Source organism: Myotis myotis, unplaced genomic scaffold, assembly GCF_014108235.1.
Source record: "Myotis myotis isolate mMyoMyo1 unplaced genomic scaffold, mMyoMyo1.p scaffold_m19_p_1, whole genome shotgun sequence".
In the NCBI taxonomy this organism is placed as follows: Eukaryota; Metazoa; Chordata; class Mammalia; order Chiroptera; family Vespertilionidae; genus Myotis; species Myotis myotis.
In genome coordinates, this window is record NW_023416313.1 from 11062713 (window position 1) to 11076433 (window position 13721).

The following is a 13721-nucleotide window of genomic DNA, read 5'->3' on the forward strand; positions in this document are numbered from 1 at the left end:
TGCTGTCTCGCCAGCTTGCCATACACAATGCCCCTGATGTGCATTTGGAAAGCGTAAAGGGAACCACAAAATTCAGGTGCTGACAAGCAGTCTGTTTTATCTACACATGAGGGAAAAGAAGTATCCAATCAATGCCTGCAAATTTAATCTACTAATTAATTAATTAATTACCCCTGATGACGAGTCTACTTTCCATCACTGGGATGCTGATGAATTCGTCCAGCTAATGGGAGAAGCTTAGGTTTCTCATCCTAATATTTAGGATGGGGCCACTCCCAGTCTTTATTTCCTTTCCTTTCCTTTTTTTTTCCTTCTGTGAAACAGGGATAATGACATCTATCCCACCTCAGAATAACATGGAAGGATAGATGGGAAAACACTTTAAAATGTTACATGTCTATCTGCAAGAGATATCAGAGCTGCTTTGTATGACTGATGTAAAGTTGGCATCATTTAATTCCAACCATCATCACTGCATTGACATAGATGAGCTGATGCCATTCCTGATGGCATAGAAATTCTTAGGATTATTTTGATACAGAAAATCCTGCCTAATGGAAATTACATGTGTAAATGAAATTTTTCTCCCCATATTCTTTAGTACTGCCTTTTTTAAAAGTATTATTTTTTTATGCTCACTATGATGAAAAGGCTTTATTTGGTGTTAAGCCTTTGGTTCTCTTCGCCCCCTTACTCTACTTTGAAGTGGAAGGAAATAGTAAATGCTGAAGAACTCTTGGGCTTGGTTACATTTTTTAGGTTTTGTGTATGTTTTTGGATTTTCATGATCTTTTAAAAATAGTGACCCCTCTGTTATTAATTCCGCCTCGAGGTGTGTAAGGTCTTTATAGCAGATTTAATATAGTTGCAGACATACCTGCAGTCTGTTTTAACTATAGAGAATACATTGGCAGCCTAATGATATTGTGTGGTTTGCATTCATCTTTCAACCTTGCAAAGCCTTCTTAAAAGCCTTTGAACCTCAGAAAACATTTTAATGATCCTGTTTGCTCTTAAGTTAATAGGCAGGGACCACTGAGCCCAGAACAACAGTCTAGCTTAACGAAGCCTTATTCAATCCAACTTGGATTTATTTATTTTAAAAAAGGATTTAAATATTTCTGCAGTTTCAGTAGCTGTTGGAATTAGCTCCATTATTTAGTTCCAATGAGGAAGTACTGAAAAAGACTTCCTTTTCTGTTTATTTATTGGGGAGGTAAGTTTTTCCATTTTGAAAACTCAAGAGATATTTATTGAGAAAACACCTTATGCAGGACACTGTGCTAAGCTTCCAAAAATGCATAAAACATTACCCTTCTCCACCAGGCAAAATCTTTGGCTTTGGTCCTCACTGCAAGTTCAGACTAGGTCAGTTGTTTTGCTAAAGTCATCATTCCTCATATCCCAGGAAAATCAACAGCATCATATAGTTACTCCACCAGTTCATGAGCAAAGAGAGACCCCTGACTATGAAAATGAATCAAATTCTCTGGCAAACAGGCATTATGGAGCAATCCATTCTACATCATTGAGAACATAAAAGGATTGTCCTTGTTGGAAACATTTTCATATCCACATTTATAGCATGTTTTTTGGAGCTTTCCTATTTTGCATTATGGTTAACTCCATCTCACGAGGTTACTTTGCGGCCATGCCCTGCTTGTGCACGTGTCCCGTTTTGCACAATTTTGGCACCAAGAGGACATTCATGAGCGGCTCCCATATTTTTAGGAATTCACAGTCCCTCAGGATCAGTTCTTGGTATTTCTCTACTAACAATGGGACTTCATTAAGTTCAGGGAAGTGCATGTGATCTGGATTGTTTATTGATCCTATTGCGAAGGTCAGTTAACTATTTCCAACTGAGAGGACACATTTCAGGACAGTTAACACAAATAAGAAAGCCTCAGATACGGAAAAAGAATCTTCAGAAAATGTTGGCTATTTTGAAAAAATAAGAAATAGAGTCACGCCATTTATAAGTAATCCTTTACTAATGGAAATGAAGTCAGTTGTTACCACCAGCACTGACAAGATTAGGGACTGGGCATCTGCCCATGGTAATGTGCTATGAAATGTCGGTGAATAGCTTGAGCAGAGCCTGCAACAAATAGTTCCAGCCTGGCCCAGCAAGAAAGGAGGAAATGGAGATGATTTTCGTGCAAGTCCAGTTCAGTTAACCTGACCTGGGATGAGTCCCAGAATCTCATCATCTGTGTCCACCCTCTATGTTCACCCATCTCCCTGCTCCACTGCAAGGTCTGAGAGAGGACACAGAATGTTTTTCTTCTTTTTAATCCTCACTTGAGGATATTTTTCCATTGGTTTTCAGAGAGAGTAGAAGAGAGAGGGAAAGACAGAGAGAAATATCGATGTGAGAGAAACACATGGGTTGGTTGCCTCCTGCACGAGCCCAAACCCCAACCAGGGCCCCGGCCTAGGAGGAGCCCGCAACCAAGGTGCATGCCCTTGACTGCAATCAAACCTGGGACCCTTCGGTCTGCAGGCCAACGCTCTATCCACTGAGCCAAACTGGATAGGGTGAGAATCTTTTTCTTTACACAAATAAAGATCAAATGGAAAGCCACAGTGAAATATTACCTCACACTTTTCAGAATGGCTATCGTCAATAAATCAACAAACAAGTGCTGGTGAGGAAGTGGAGAAAAGGAAACACCTGTGCACTGTTGGTGGCCATGCAGATCGGTGCAGCCACTGTGGAAAGCAGTATGGAGTTACCTCAAAACATTAAAAATGGAACTGCTTTATGACCCAGCAATTCCACTCCTGGGAATATATCCGAAGAAACCCAAAACACTGATTCGAAAGGATATATGCACCCCTGTGTTCATTGCAGTGTTATTTACAATAGCCAAGATTTGGAAGGAGCCCAAGTGCCCATCAGTAGAGGAGTGGATAAAACAGCTATGGTACATTTACACAATGGAATACTACTCAGCCTTAAAAAGGAAGGAAATCTTACCCTTTGCAACAGCATGGATGGACCTGGAGAGCATTATGCTAAGCAAAATAAGCCAGTCAGAGAAAGACAAGTACCATATGATTTCACTTATATGTGGAATCTAATGAACTAAATTAAATGGGAAATGTACAATTTCTGATAGGAATTGGATGGAGTTTTTAAAATTTGGTAGTGAGAGTCATTCAGATCCATTTATCATAACCTTTCTCGAGCATGCACTTAAGTGCTTACACACACACTTCCTTGATTCTCAGGTTCATCCCCTCCATTTCCCCTTGGGATTGTCATGATTTAGCAGACGAGAGTGTAGGAGTGTCTGAGTCCACAGGCTGCCCATCTCAGGCCGATGTCAGAACTCAAATCTGCTGCCCATTTTCCTTATATTCTCTGTTTCCTTACATGGTCCCTCATGCCATTGGGGTCGCCTTTATTAACATTTAAAAACATATTTTCCCTCCAGATGCAATTCAATAAGTGTGATCTGTCACATTTTCCAGCAGCCATCAAGTATCTACTTTGTGACAGATAATTTGCTAGGTAATGCAATGGGAATAAAGAGGCACAAATATATAACTATAAATAAAGGTCCTATCCTCAAGTAGTATACTGTTCAAAAATTAAATCTCACTTATTTTATTCAATAATTTTTTTAAATATATTTTATTGATTTTTTACAGAGAGGAAGAGAGAGAGATAGAGAGTTAGAAACATCGATGAGAGAGAAACATCGATCAGCTGCCTCCTGCACATCTCCTACTGGGGATATGCCTGCAACCCAGGTACATGCCCCTGACCGGAATCGAACCTGGGACCTTTCAGTCCGCAGGCCGACGGTCTATCCACTGAGCCAAACCGGTTTCGGCTCAATAATTTTTTTTATAACTTCCTTTGCTGTGCCAATGTAAGTAGAGTAAACTGGTACCATTTATTCAGGTTTTTCTTGAGCCAAGTAAGAGCTTTAATGCAAATAATTGAAGAATGATGCGTTTGACCCTCCAAAAATCTGTGTCCTGGGGATTCTGTCAGGAATTCAACCAGACTTCCTTCCTTGTTCCAAGTATATTTGAAAATGTCATAACAGATTAGTTATAACACTAGAATTTTGGTCCAGTTATTCAAGTTGCTGTCATAAATTCCCTTTCCGTTATTGTCAATATCAATTATATATATATATATATACATACATATATATACATATATGTATACATATATATATATACATATATATATACACATACACACACACACACATACATACATATTTGCATAATTTAAAAATAGGAACAAGGATAGGCTGCACCGTCAGCCACAGAACCCTCCCCACCCCATTCATTACCCATGAGCCTCAGAATGGACTCTGACATTTTTTTTTTTCTGTTATAGGGAAAAAGAAATTAATCTGGCTACATTAGCAGAAACTAGCAACAGTGAAGTACAATATCTCAGAAGTGCCATTGTACTCATAACTGAAATTATTTTTATTGTAGACAGACATGCCCAACCTGAATTTAAAGGTCTAACTTTTAGAAAGATTCAGATGAGATATTTATTAATTCAAATCCACCCTTTCCTATTTCTCCATTAGTGTAAAGCAAATCAATACTTAACACAGAGTGATTTGAATTAGAAAATTCCAGAAATCCTAATCCAGAGACTGTATGACCAACTTCTCTGATAAGCAGGCTTTGTGGACTGAGTAAGCCTAGGTAAGACATTCTGTTGCCCAGATCTCTTGGTAGATAGAAAGCAATGCATCATCCATCCCAGTAACTCTTCAAACGTTGCCTTTGATTAAAACAATTTACAAAGAGAACAAATCTCTTTAGCGGTAATAATAAATTTGTGGACCGTATAGCATAGTTTTCAGTAATACGTAAAAACAATAATAAGTCATTTAGGCAGTTTCTAAATGGAACTTCTACAGGGTACTGAAAAATTGGGCATCTCATTTCTCTAAATATTACAGATTGGAAGTTATAGGGTAAGGACTTTGTCATGCTCCCACTTTAATCGTTTGTTGGATAGAACTCAAGATATTTTCCCCCAACACTACATTATAAAAATTATTAAACCAAAGCACCTTTTTTAAAATTTTGGTCAAATAAAAAATTCTCACTCCAGAGTACATATAAATAGATGCTATTACAAGTGGTTAATTTCTTTTACACTATTATTCACTTCAGGAAACATTTAACTGCCATGGACTAGATGGAATCTTCATTATTCATTGATTTGCCAAAGCATCACCATAGTTAAGAATTTGGAAGAGTGCCATGAGTTAAGCCAGTATTTTTTAGAAAAATATTGTTTAAGAAATTTGAGTGCCTGTGTGGGAAACAGAAATCATATTGGTAATAGCTCTGGTATCCTCCACTTGTGTTGTCTTGATGTCTTTGACATAATTAAAGTTTATAAAACACTTTCAAGAGTATCATTTTTATAACTAAGGATAGTACAGATATTAGTAGTTATTTTGAAGTGCAGCTGTTATTCAAAGTTCAAGCCAATCTCCAAATTTATGGTAAAGCTGATGGAACTAGGTATTGGACTCACTTTTCTCCCCCTCGCTAAGACACCACCATATGTGGTTCTCTTGCCTTTGTCACCTTTAATAGCCTAACGTCATCTGTCATTGGCACTTATTTATGTTTGGGTAGCCTGTCCTGCAAGCCCTAACTGTTAATGCCGGCTCCCTTTGGAGGGAGGGCTGAGGGTTTATTGGTCCCAGTCAACCAGTGCTTTGCAGAGAGGCTTCTAGCCCGAGCAGCAAACAAAGGCGATGCCAGACTACTCTGTTGTACTCTGTGCAGACCTTGCCACGTTTGAAGTGCAGAGGTCATGGTCTTGGACCATGTGCATCACTTATTACAGACAACTGGAGAAGCTCTGAGACCCAGGAGAAAATTTGAGGCTCAGGAGAGAACAACCACATGGGATGAATTAAGAAAGGAAAGAGACATGAAGGAAGGAAGGAAGGAAGGAAGGAAGGAGGGAGGGAAGGAGGGAGGGAGGGAGGGAGGGAGGAGGGAGGGAGGGAGGGAGGGAGAGAGGGAAGGAAGTATACTTTTATTCCCCACCCTAAACCTTGATTAAATTAGAATTTACCACCTGTATCGGTTTGCTAGTACTACTATGACAAGTACCAGAGACTGGATGGCTTAAACAACAGAAATGTATTGTCTCTCAGTTCTGGAGGTTGGGAGTCTGAGATCCAAGTGTCAACTGGCCTGGTCCTCTGAGTGCTGTGAGGGAGAATCTGCTGCAGGTTTCTCTGCTTGTCCTGTAGCTGGACACCTTCTCCTTGTGGCTCTTCATATCATATTCTCTCTCTGTCACATTTTCCCTTTTTATAAGAACATCAGCCATATTGGAGTAGGGCCCACCCTGATGATTTTGTGTGTTTTTTCTTTAAAATTGATTTCCTCTATAATGAGGTTACCTCCAAATAAGTTTACATTTTGAGGTGCTGGAGGACTCCAACATACATATGTATTTTTTTTTGGGGGGGGGCACATTCAACCCATAAGACCACATCACCATAGTTAAAACTCTTGATCTTTGCACCACAAAACTTGATCTTCTTTCAGTGCTGCCCGTGTCGCTAAAAAGCACTTCCAAATATACACACCAGACACCTAGAAGTTCCAGACACCTCCTTCCCTCAACTGCCTCATCATCCAAATCCATCACAAATGTTCACCTATTTGGCTTCCTGACCACCTCTCCAGGCCATTTGTATCTCCTCTACCACCAATGGAGCGCAAGCCAAGTCATCTATCATGTCCATTTATATCTGCCCCTCTGTAATCCATCCTCTACTACAGCCAGAATGTTCTTTTCAAAGTGCAGCTGTCATCTGAACATCATCCATCTTCAAACCCTGCAATGGTACCCCATCAATGCTCATAGATTAAAGACATTCTACCAAGTGGGCCCAGCCAACTTCTGTGGCCATCTCTGGCACTACACTCTCCTGGGCTCACTTCCTGTCTCTCAGAGCTCACATTCCCCATGCCACCTCCTGCACAGAACCGCTGTCAGCCCTTGAGACCCCCACTTCTCTCTCACATCCCATGCTCACTTCAGAAAAGCCTCCCTCACAATCAGTCCCTCTTCTAGAGTACCTGGACATTTTCTGCTCAGCATTTATCATATATTTTAGAGTTACTTGTGAAATTATTAGATTAATATCTTTCTTCTGCTCCACTGCTCATGTATAAGCTCAAGGAGAATAGGGATATCATTTCTTTGTTGTCATTGTTGTTCACCATTAGACTCCAAGCATTTAACACAGGGACTCACACATAATTGCCACTCAAAACATAGGATAATGTTAGAAATCTGATTTGCTGTCAGAATCATTAGAAAAGCCATAGGCAGATCACTCCATGGGAGAAGTTTATAGAACAGGTATAAAACAATTTTGGTAAGTTGGTAATAAGATGTAAACAAAACGATAACTGAAGATACCAGAAGTACAAATGAAGATAAAAGGGAAAGGCCCCTCGTGTTTAAAAAGGAAGGAACATTAGCATCAGTTCGGTTCGTGGATCTAAAATGAAACAGGAGGCAAGGCCAACTCCAGGCACTATTTCCCGGAAGAACCATCAAAGTGCAGAGAGATTTCTGCCTCTTTGCAATGAGATTCACAGTGTTGGTACCTTAGGGGGCTCTGGGCATCGCTGGCACTTTGTTTTTGCCACTGAATGCAATAACATTGTTTTGTGCAGTTCAGTGTGATGCTCCCTCTGCTAACTTGCTATCTGCGTTATCCGTCTCTTTATAAGCATTTTAAAATACTTTTCAGAGCCACAGTAGACCTTGTATACCTTCAATTTCAGAACCTCATTTCACCAATGAAGAATTGGGGCCCAGAGCAATAAAACAGTTCACTTCTCTGCAACCAGTCCACTCTTTTATACTGAATAAGTTGCAGAAGGTCATTCCAAGCAATAACTCAGCAACCCAAATGTCATCTCACCCGGTCAGAGTAGTTTCTGCCTATGATTTCTCCCTTTATGCTCGTTCACTCGTCACTCCAAACAGAACATTAACTCTGATGATTCAGCTTTTACTGCTCATATGACCATAACATACATCATCCGAGTCAGGGCATCTGTGTGGGTACATGGGGGCACTATTGAAAATTACTTTGGGTCAACAGGTGTAAACCAGGACTGTCCTGAGCAAGCCAGGATGTATGGTCACATTACCAGTACATAAAGTTCTTCATAAAATCCACATGTACAGGTGTTCAGTAAATAATGAATTGTATCTCTTTCTAGAGTAGGCTTTGAGGAATCACAGCCTTTTAGGGAAGTGAACATCACTCTTCCCCTGTTCCATCACAGCGCACATTAGTGTAACTATAGAACTCAGGCATTTTCAGTCCCGCTCTCTGCCATTTTTACCAGACAGACACAATCAGACATTATTTTCTTATAAAGAAACTCATCTCTATTTAAGACACATGATGCTTTTTTTTTTTACAAGTTAGAACCAATCATACATTAACTCTCATATCCTGAAGTGGTAGCAATAGGCTCTTTGGTTGACCACTCTCTATTTCTTGAAAACACAGACAACTCACACACACACAACTTTGTAACTTTTCATCAACAAAAGAGCTGAAAACTAGGAGCATGAGGAAGAGGAATTTCCTTGTCTCATCAGAAGTGAGATCATAAATGCCAGGCAACCGTGGTAGTCCACACTATTGCTTTATCATTGGGGACCTTTAAGGATCCAGGGCTGAGAGCAAATAAATAAGCTTTCCTGATTGGTGTCAAATTACACAGTCAAGGTCTGTTTGGACCCCTGTCTTTTGAGGAGTTCTTGGGCACCGAAATTTAATCTGTATTCAACCACATTGACCTTATCCACTCCAATGGGCTGACTTATCTTTCCTGATGCCGTGTTAAAAATATAAAGACCTGCTTATAAAATTAACAGATTATAACATTAACTATATGGAAAGAACATTTCCATTTTTCCTTTTTGTCACCTCACACTTCATCATCTCAGGAAGGGGGGCAACCACTGATGATATGACCTGAGGCATGCCCTGGGCCATTGAAAAAGCAAAGTCAGGTACCTTTTATTTCTTCCTGATTTTCCACTCACACGTCTTGCTTTGACTACACACATACTGATGATGATGATGATGATGATGATGATGATGATGATGATGATGATGATGATGGTGGTGGTGATGGTGATGATGATGATATAGAGGAAGAGGAGAAGGGGAAGGAGAAGGAGAAGAAGATGATGAAGAAGAAGAAGTAGGAGGAGGAGGAGTAACAGGAGAAAAAGAAGAAGATGAAGAAAAGAGGAAGAAGAAGAGCATAATTTCCTCTCAGTACTCTGAGGTTTTGAGAAGTTTTTATTGATTTTTTTTTTATAGAGAGGAAGGGAGAGGGATAGAGAGTTAGAAACATCACATCAATGAGAGAGAAACATTGATCAGCTGCCTCCTGCACACTCCCTACTGGGAATGTGCCCACAACCAAGGTACATGCCCTTGACCAGAATCGAACCTGGGACCCTTGAGTCCTCAGGCTGATGCTCTATCCACTGAGCCAAACCGGTTAGGGCATGAGAAGTTTTTCATTAGTGGCTAAAAACATATGAGCACAGAACTGCTAGTGCATTTTATTTCCATTATTCCTGGAAATACAGTGGTATTTTCAAACATCCAGTTTTTCTTTGCTGATTGAGAAGGAGATATTCAAGTCCTGCATTTATCTATGGGGCTTGCTACATGTCCCATCTTTGTTAAAGTATATTTTATTGATTTTTTACAGAGAGGAAGGGAGAGGGATAGAGAGTTAGAAACATCACATCAATGAGAGAGAAACATCTATCAGCTGCCTCCTGCACACTCCCTACTGGGGATGTGCCTGCAACCAAGGTACATGCCCTTGACCAGAATCGAACCTGGGACCCTTGAGTCCGCAGGCTGACACTCTATCCACTGAGCCAAACCAGTTAGGGCTACATTTCCCATCTTATATTGAGCTCCTAGGTCTCACCACTATGGGACACTATTTAAACGTTAAAGGCTGCCTCCCCCCAAATACGGCATACTCCAATGCAATTACAACAATTTAAATAGCCCAATGAAAATATTTATTTTAACATTTGGCCAGGGGAAAATCTAAAATAATGTTTAAAGAAAAGAGCATAACCTAGTTATTATTCATGAGTGACTATTCAATAAAATGAACCAGAAAAAAATGTCTAAAGGTTAAATTGAAATCCAAGTTGAATATAGATCAGCAAGATAGAGTTATTGCCTTGAAAAGCATGACTCTTTCTTTCAATAACTATTATTTTAGTATTTCTCCAAACCATACTCTAAAAATATGTAAAGCTATGCATGCCAAGCATACTGCTCTCAATGTACTTTCAAAGAAAGGGAATTAAATAAGCACCAATAATATGCAGTGCTCCCCAAACAGAACAACCCTACAACCTTACCTTATATGATTCTCATGAACATTTAGTGACAGCATATTTGCACAGCCTTTAGAACTCTCTGACACATAGTAGTAAGCACTATATAATTGTTAAGTCGGTAACAGGGCATACAATATGTACCATTAGATAGGCAGAAGCAGACATGGCATATAAAAATTGTACATAAATAACAAATGGTTAATATCTAGGAAATTTTCATAAAGAAGGGGACACAGAATGGATGTAAAAATTGAAAACAGAACTTATTAAAGTTACTAAAGCAAAATGAAACACCATCAGCTTGGGAACAGATTTGAGATAAATTCATAAGCCAGTGAATAGACACAGGTGCCAAGAGTATAGGAATGGGAGATTGGGCTTGAATAGTGAATTAGGCAGTAATGGGGTGCAGAAAATGCTCTTGTAACACTTGTTAATATTACAGTATTTGGTGATACTTACAAGAAGACAAATCCTTTTTGAAGTAATCAATCTTACCAGAGAGTCCAATGTGTAGCTATGTAATGGTCACAAAGAACTATCATGCACAGCTTTAGCAATGATTACTATTGCTGCTATGCTGTTCTTAGAGCATAGATTCCTTATAAGGTAAGAAATATTTGACCTTGATGTAGCTTTTCACACTCAAGTTGGCACACTTAGTCTTAAAGCTGTGACTGATTACACACTTGCCAATCTGTTTAGCCAATAATTGCTTAGAATCATTTCCTTTCTCACCTTTTGCCCAAAACAAGCTTATGAAGAAATATCCAGTGGAGAAGAAAGGGACAACTCCTATGTTCATCCCTCAGAGCTGAAGTCTTATTCTCTATGTTCTATCTCCAGCTCAGACTTCCCCTGGGTGTAGATTGGGAGATGATTGAGGGCAGGACCCATCATATCCATCCTGTAGCCCCAGCATCTAGCACAGAACATCATATAGTAAATCTATATGAATGACAGTTTAGATTGGCTTAATTGGATTGGGTTGGGTTGGGTCGAATAGGATCAGATCAAAGTGAATAAAAAGTAAAGCATGTACCCCTTTCTTATACTAACAGAAAGTACAAAGTTTTAAATAAACCCTGTTTAAAAATAGCTCATCATATATGGTTGAGAAAACATTTTTGTACAGATTTAGGGACACAAAAAGCTTTCTTGTACAAGAAATATATGAGACTTTCAGTGCAATGAGTTCATCTTAAGAGACAGAGAAAAAATACCTACCTTATCATAGATCAAGTTGATGTAACACTTAGATGAGCACATTTATATACTTGCATCATAGAAAAAGATGCTTGCAGTGTGAATAATATGCCACTTTTAGTTATTAGGCAACTACTTCTACCCCTTAGCAAAGCGTTACTAAAAGGATAGTCTTCTAACAAGGGATGTGCTGCAAACTCCTCATTTTTAAACCAGTACTATTTAAATCCACACATGTTGAACAAACCAAAGTTCCAATAGTTTCTTGGAAATGAACAGCAGCCTATAGATGTGTCACTAAAATAATTAAAAATTAATTCAGAAGTAAGATAGAAAAGAACTTTTATATTTTTCCAGTCCCCTTAATCTCTCACACAATGATTGGGAAAGTCCTCTCTCTGAAAATCCTATTTGACCTAATATATCTGAAAATGAAAAAGAACCATGTTATTTGTATCTGAAGAAAGTTTCTAAGAAAGAGTCAGACATGCAGTTAACACAGTGTGTCTAGACTCCACATGGTTATGCTCTTCACTCACTTTTATTGACAAAAACTATTCCTTACAAACTGGCTGATGCCCAGAAAAAAAGTCTATGTTCTCTATTTAGATTGATTTTCCTTTTGCTTTTTCATGTCTATCTTGGCGGAGGTAGCTTAGAAGTATTCTCTGGAGCTATTGCAATAAGTCATAAGTGGGGGAAAATATCTTATTCTAGACTTATTAGACCTTGGAGACTATGAAGATCCGAGGATTAATTTTTCAGACGTTAAATAGACCAAGCCAGACATAAAAGGGTAAATACAGAATGATTCTACCCGCGTCAAGCTCTGAAACAGGCAAGACTGTTCTGTGGTACTAACTGTCAGGACAGCAGTTATTTACCCCAGACCTCTGGGATGGTGGTCGATGGGGTTGTTCCTGGATGCGAATGTCGTGACATGAGTGGGCTCAGCCTGTGAATATTTATTAGCTATTCATTTATCCTCTGGGTAGATGCTATACCTCCATAAAAAGTCCAGAATAACATTAATATAATAACAGACATGAAAAGCAATCAGATTTCCTTTGTCTAAATCCAACAGTATATTCGTCACAGATCGCAATACTTGTGTTGTCCCAAATCATAAGACTGCGTGCCAGCAGAACCAGCAGTTTGGATCCTCTGCTTCTGTCTTGTGATTGATTATTCTCCCCCCAATCTCAAGCTGGGTCACACTGTAAGGCCCATGGCACAGCCTGCTGCCGGAAGGCTGCCCACCTTCCTCTCTGAACTAACGCTGTTTGCCATGTTAACAGGCGAGTTGTGTGAAGAGAAGCTGGACTTCTGTGCCCAGGACCTGAACCCCTGCCAGCACGACTCCAAGTGCATCCTGACGCCAAAGGGAGTCAAGTAAGTCAGGGGCTGCCTCGGTGCTCACCTGGGGGCCCCCTCTGCTGGGAGCTGCTCTTCTCCACCTGCCCTCAGGCTCTGGCTTCACACCTTTGCTCAGGATTAAAGGGACATACTCTCTGGGGTCCAAACATTTGTATAAATGGTCATAAACAGCATGGACTTTGCTTTAGTACACTGAAAAATAAAATAAAAGAGAGAGTTTTCTTTTTATCCATGACTCTTCCTAAGAAGGTGTGCATGAAGTAAAATAGCCTTTGACTATATTTATGAAAATGTCTTTGAAGGCTGAATAAATTTGGAATATCTGGTAGGTTCTTTATTATTTGAATGTTTAATTTAATTTGATCTGCAGCAGTGTTTTAACTCTCCAAGGTGAGGAAGAGAGAGGGCCCTATGTCCCAGGTTGTCCAGGGACAGTCCCAGTTCATGCCTGTTGTCTCAGCATATTCATTGATAGGACCCCCTTCACCTTATATACATCTTGGGGAGGATGGTAAAGCATACAGCCACTCCGAGTAGAGAGCTCCCTCACCTGAACTCAGAACTTCAAAATCATTTTTTATGTCTTCCTCAGCAATCTTCCTGAAATAGGTTTGGTATCAAATTAAATTACATCTTTGGCACAATCCTGAAATATCTCAAGGGTCTATCAACAGCAACTTCTCTCCTTAGAGAC

The 13721-nt window shown here is 39.6% G+C and overlaps 1 protein-coding gene across 5 annotated transcripts in view; it reads left to right on the forward strand.

Moving 5' to 3' along the window:
- The window catches only part of SLIT2 (slit guidance ligand 2), a 361217-nt gene that overhangs the window by 302177 nt on the left and 45319 nt on the right, over positions 1-13721 (forward strand). For all 5 annotated transcript variants that reach the window (XM_036330006.1, XM_036330014.1, XM_036330022.1 and 2 more), the window contains one exon: positions 12949-13042. In XM_036330006.1, the coding sequence (XP_036185899.1) occupies positions 12949-13042 (94 nt within the window). The remainder of the gene's footprint in view (positions 1-12948; positions 13043-13721) is intronic.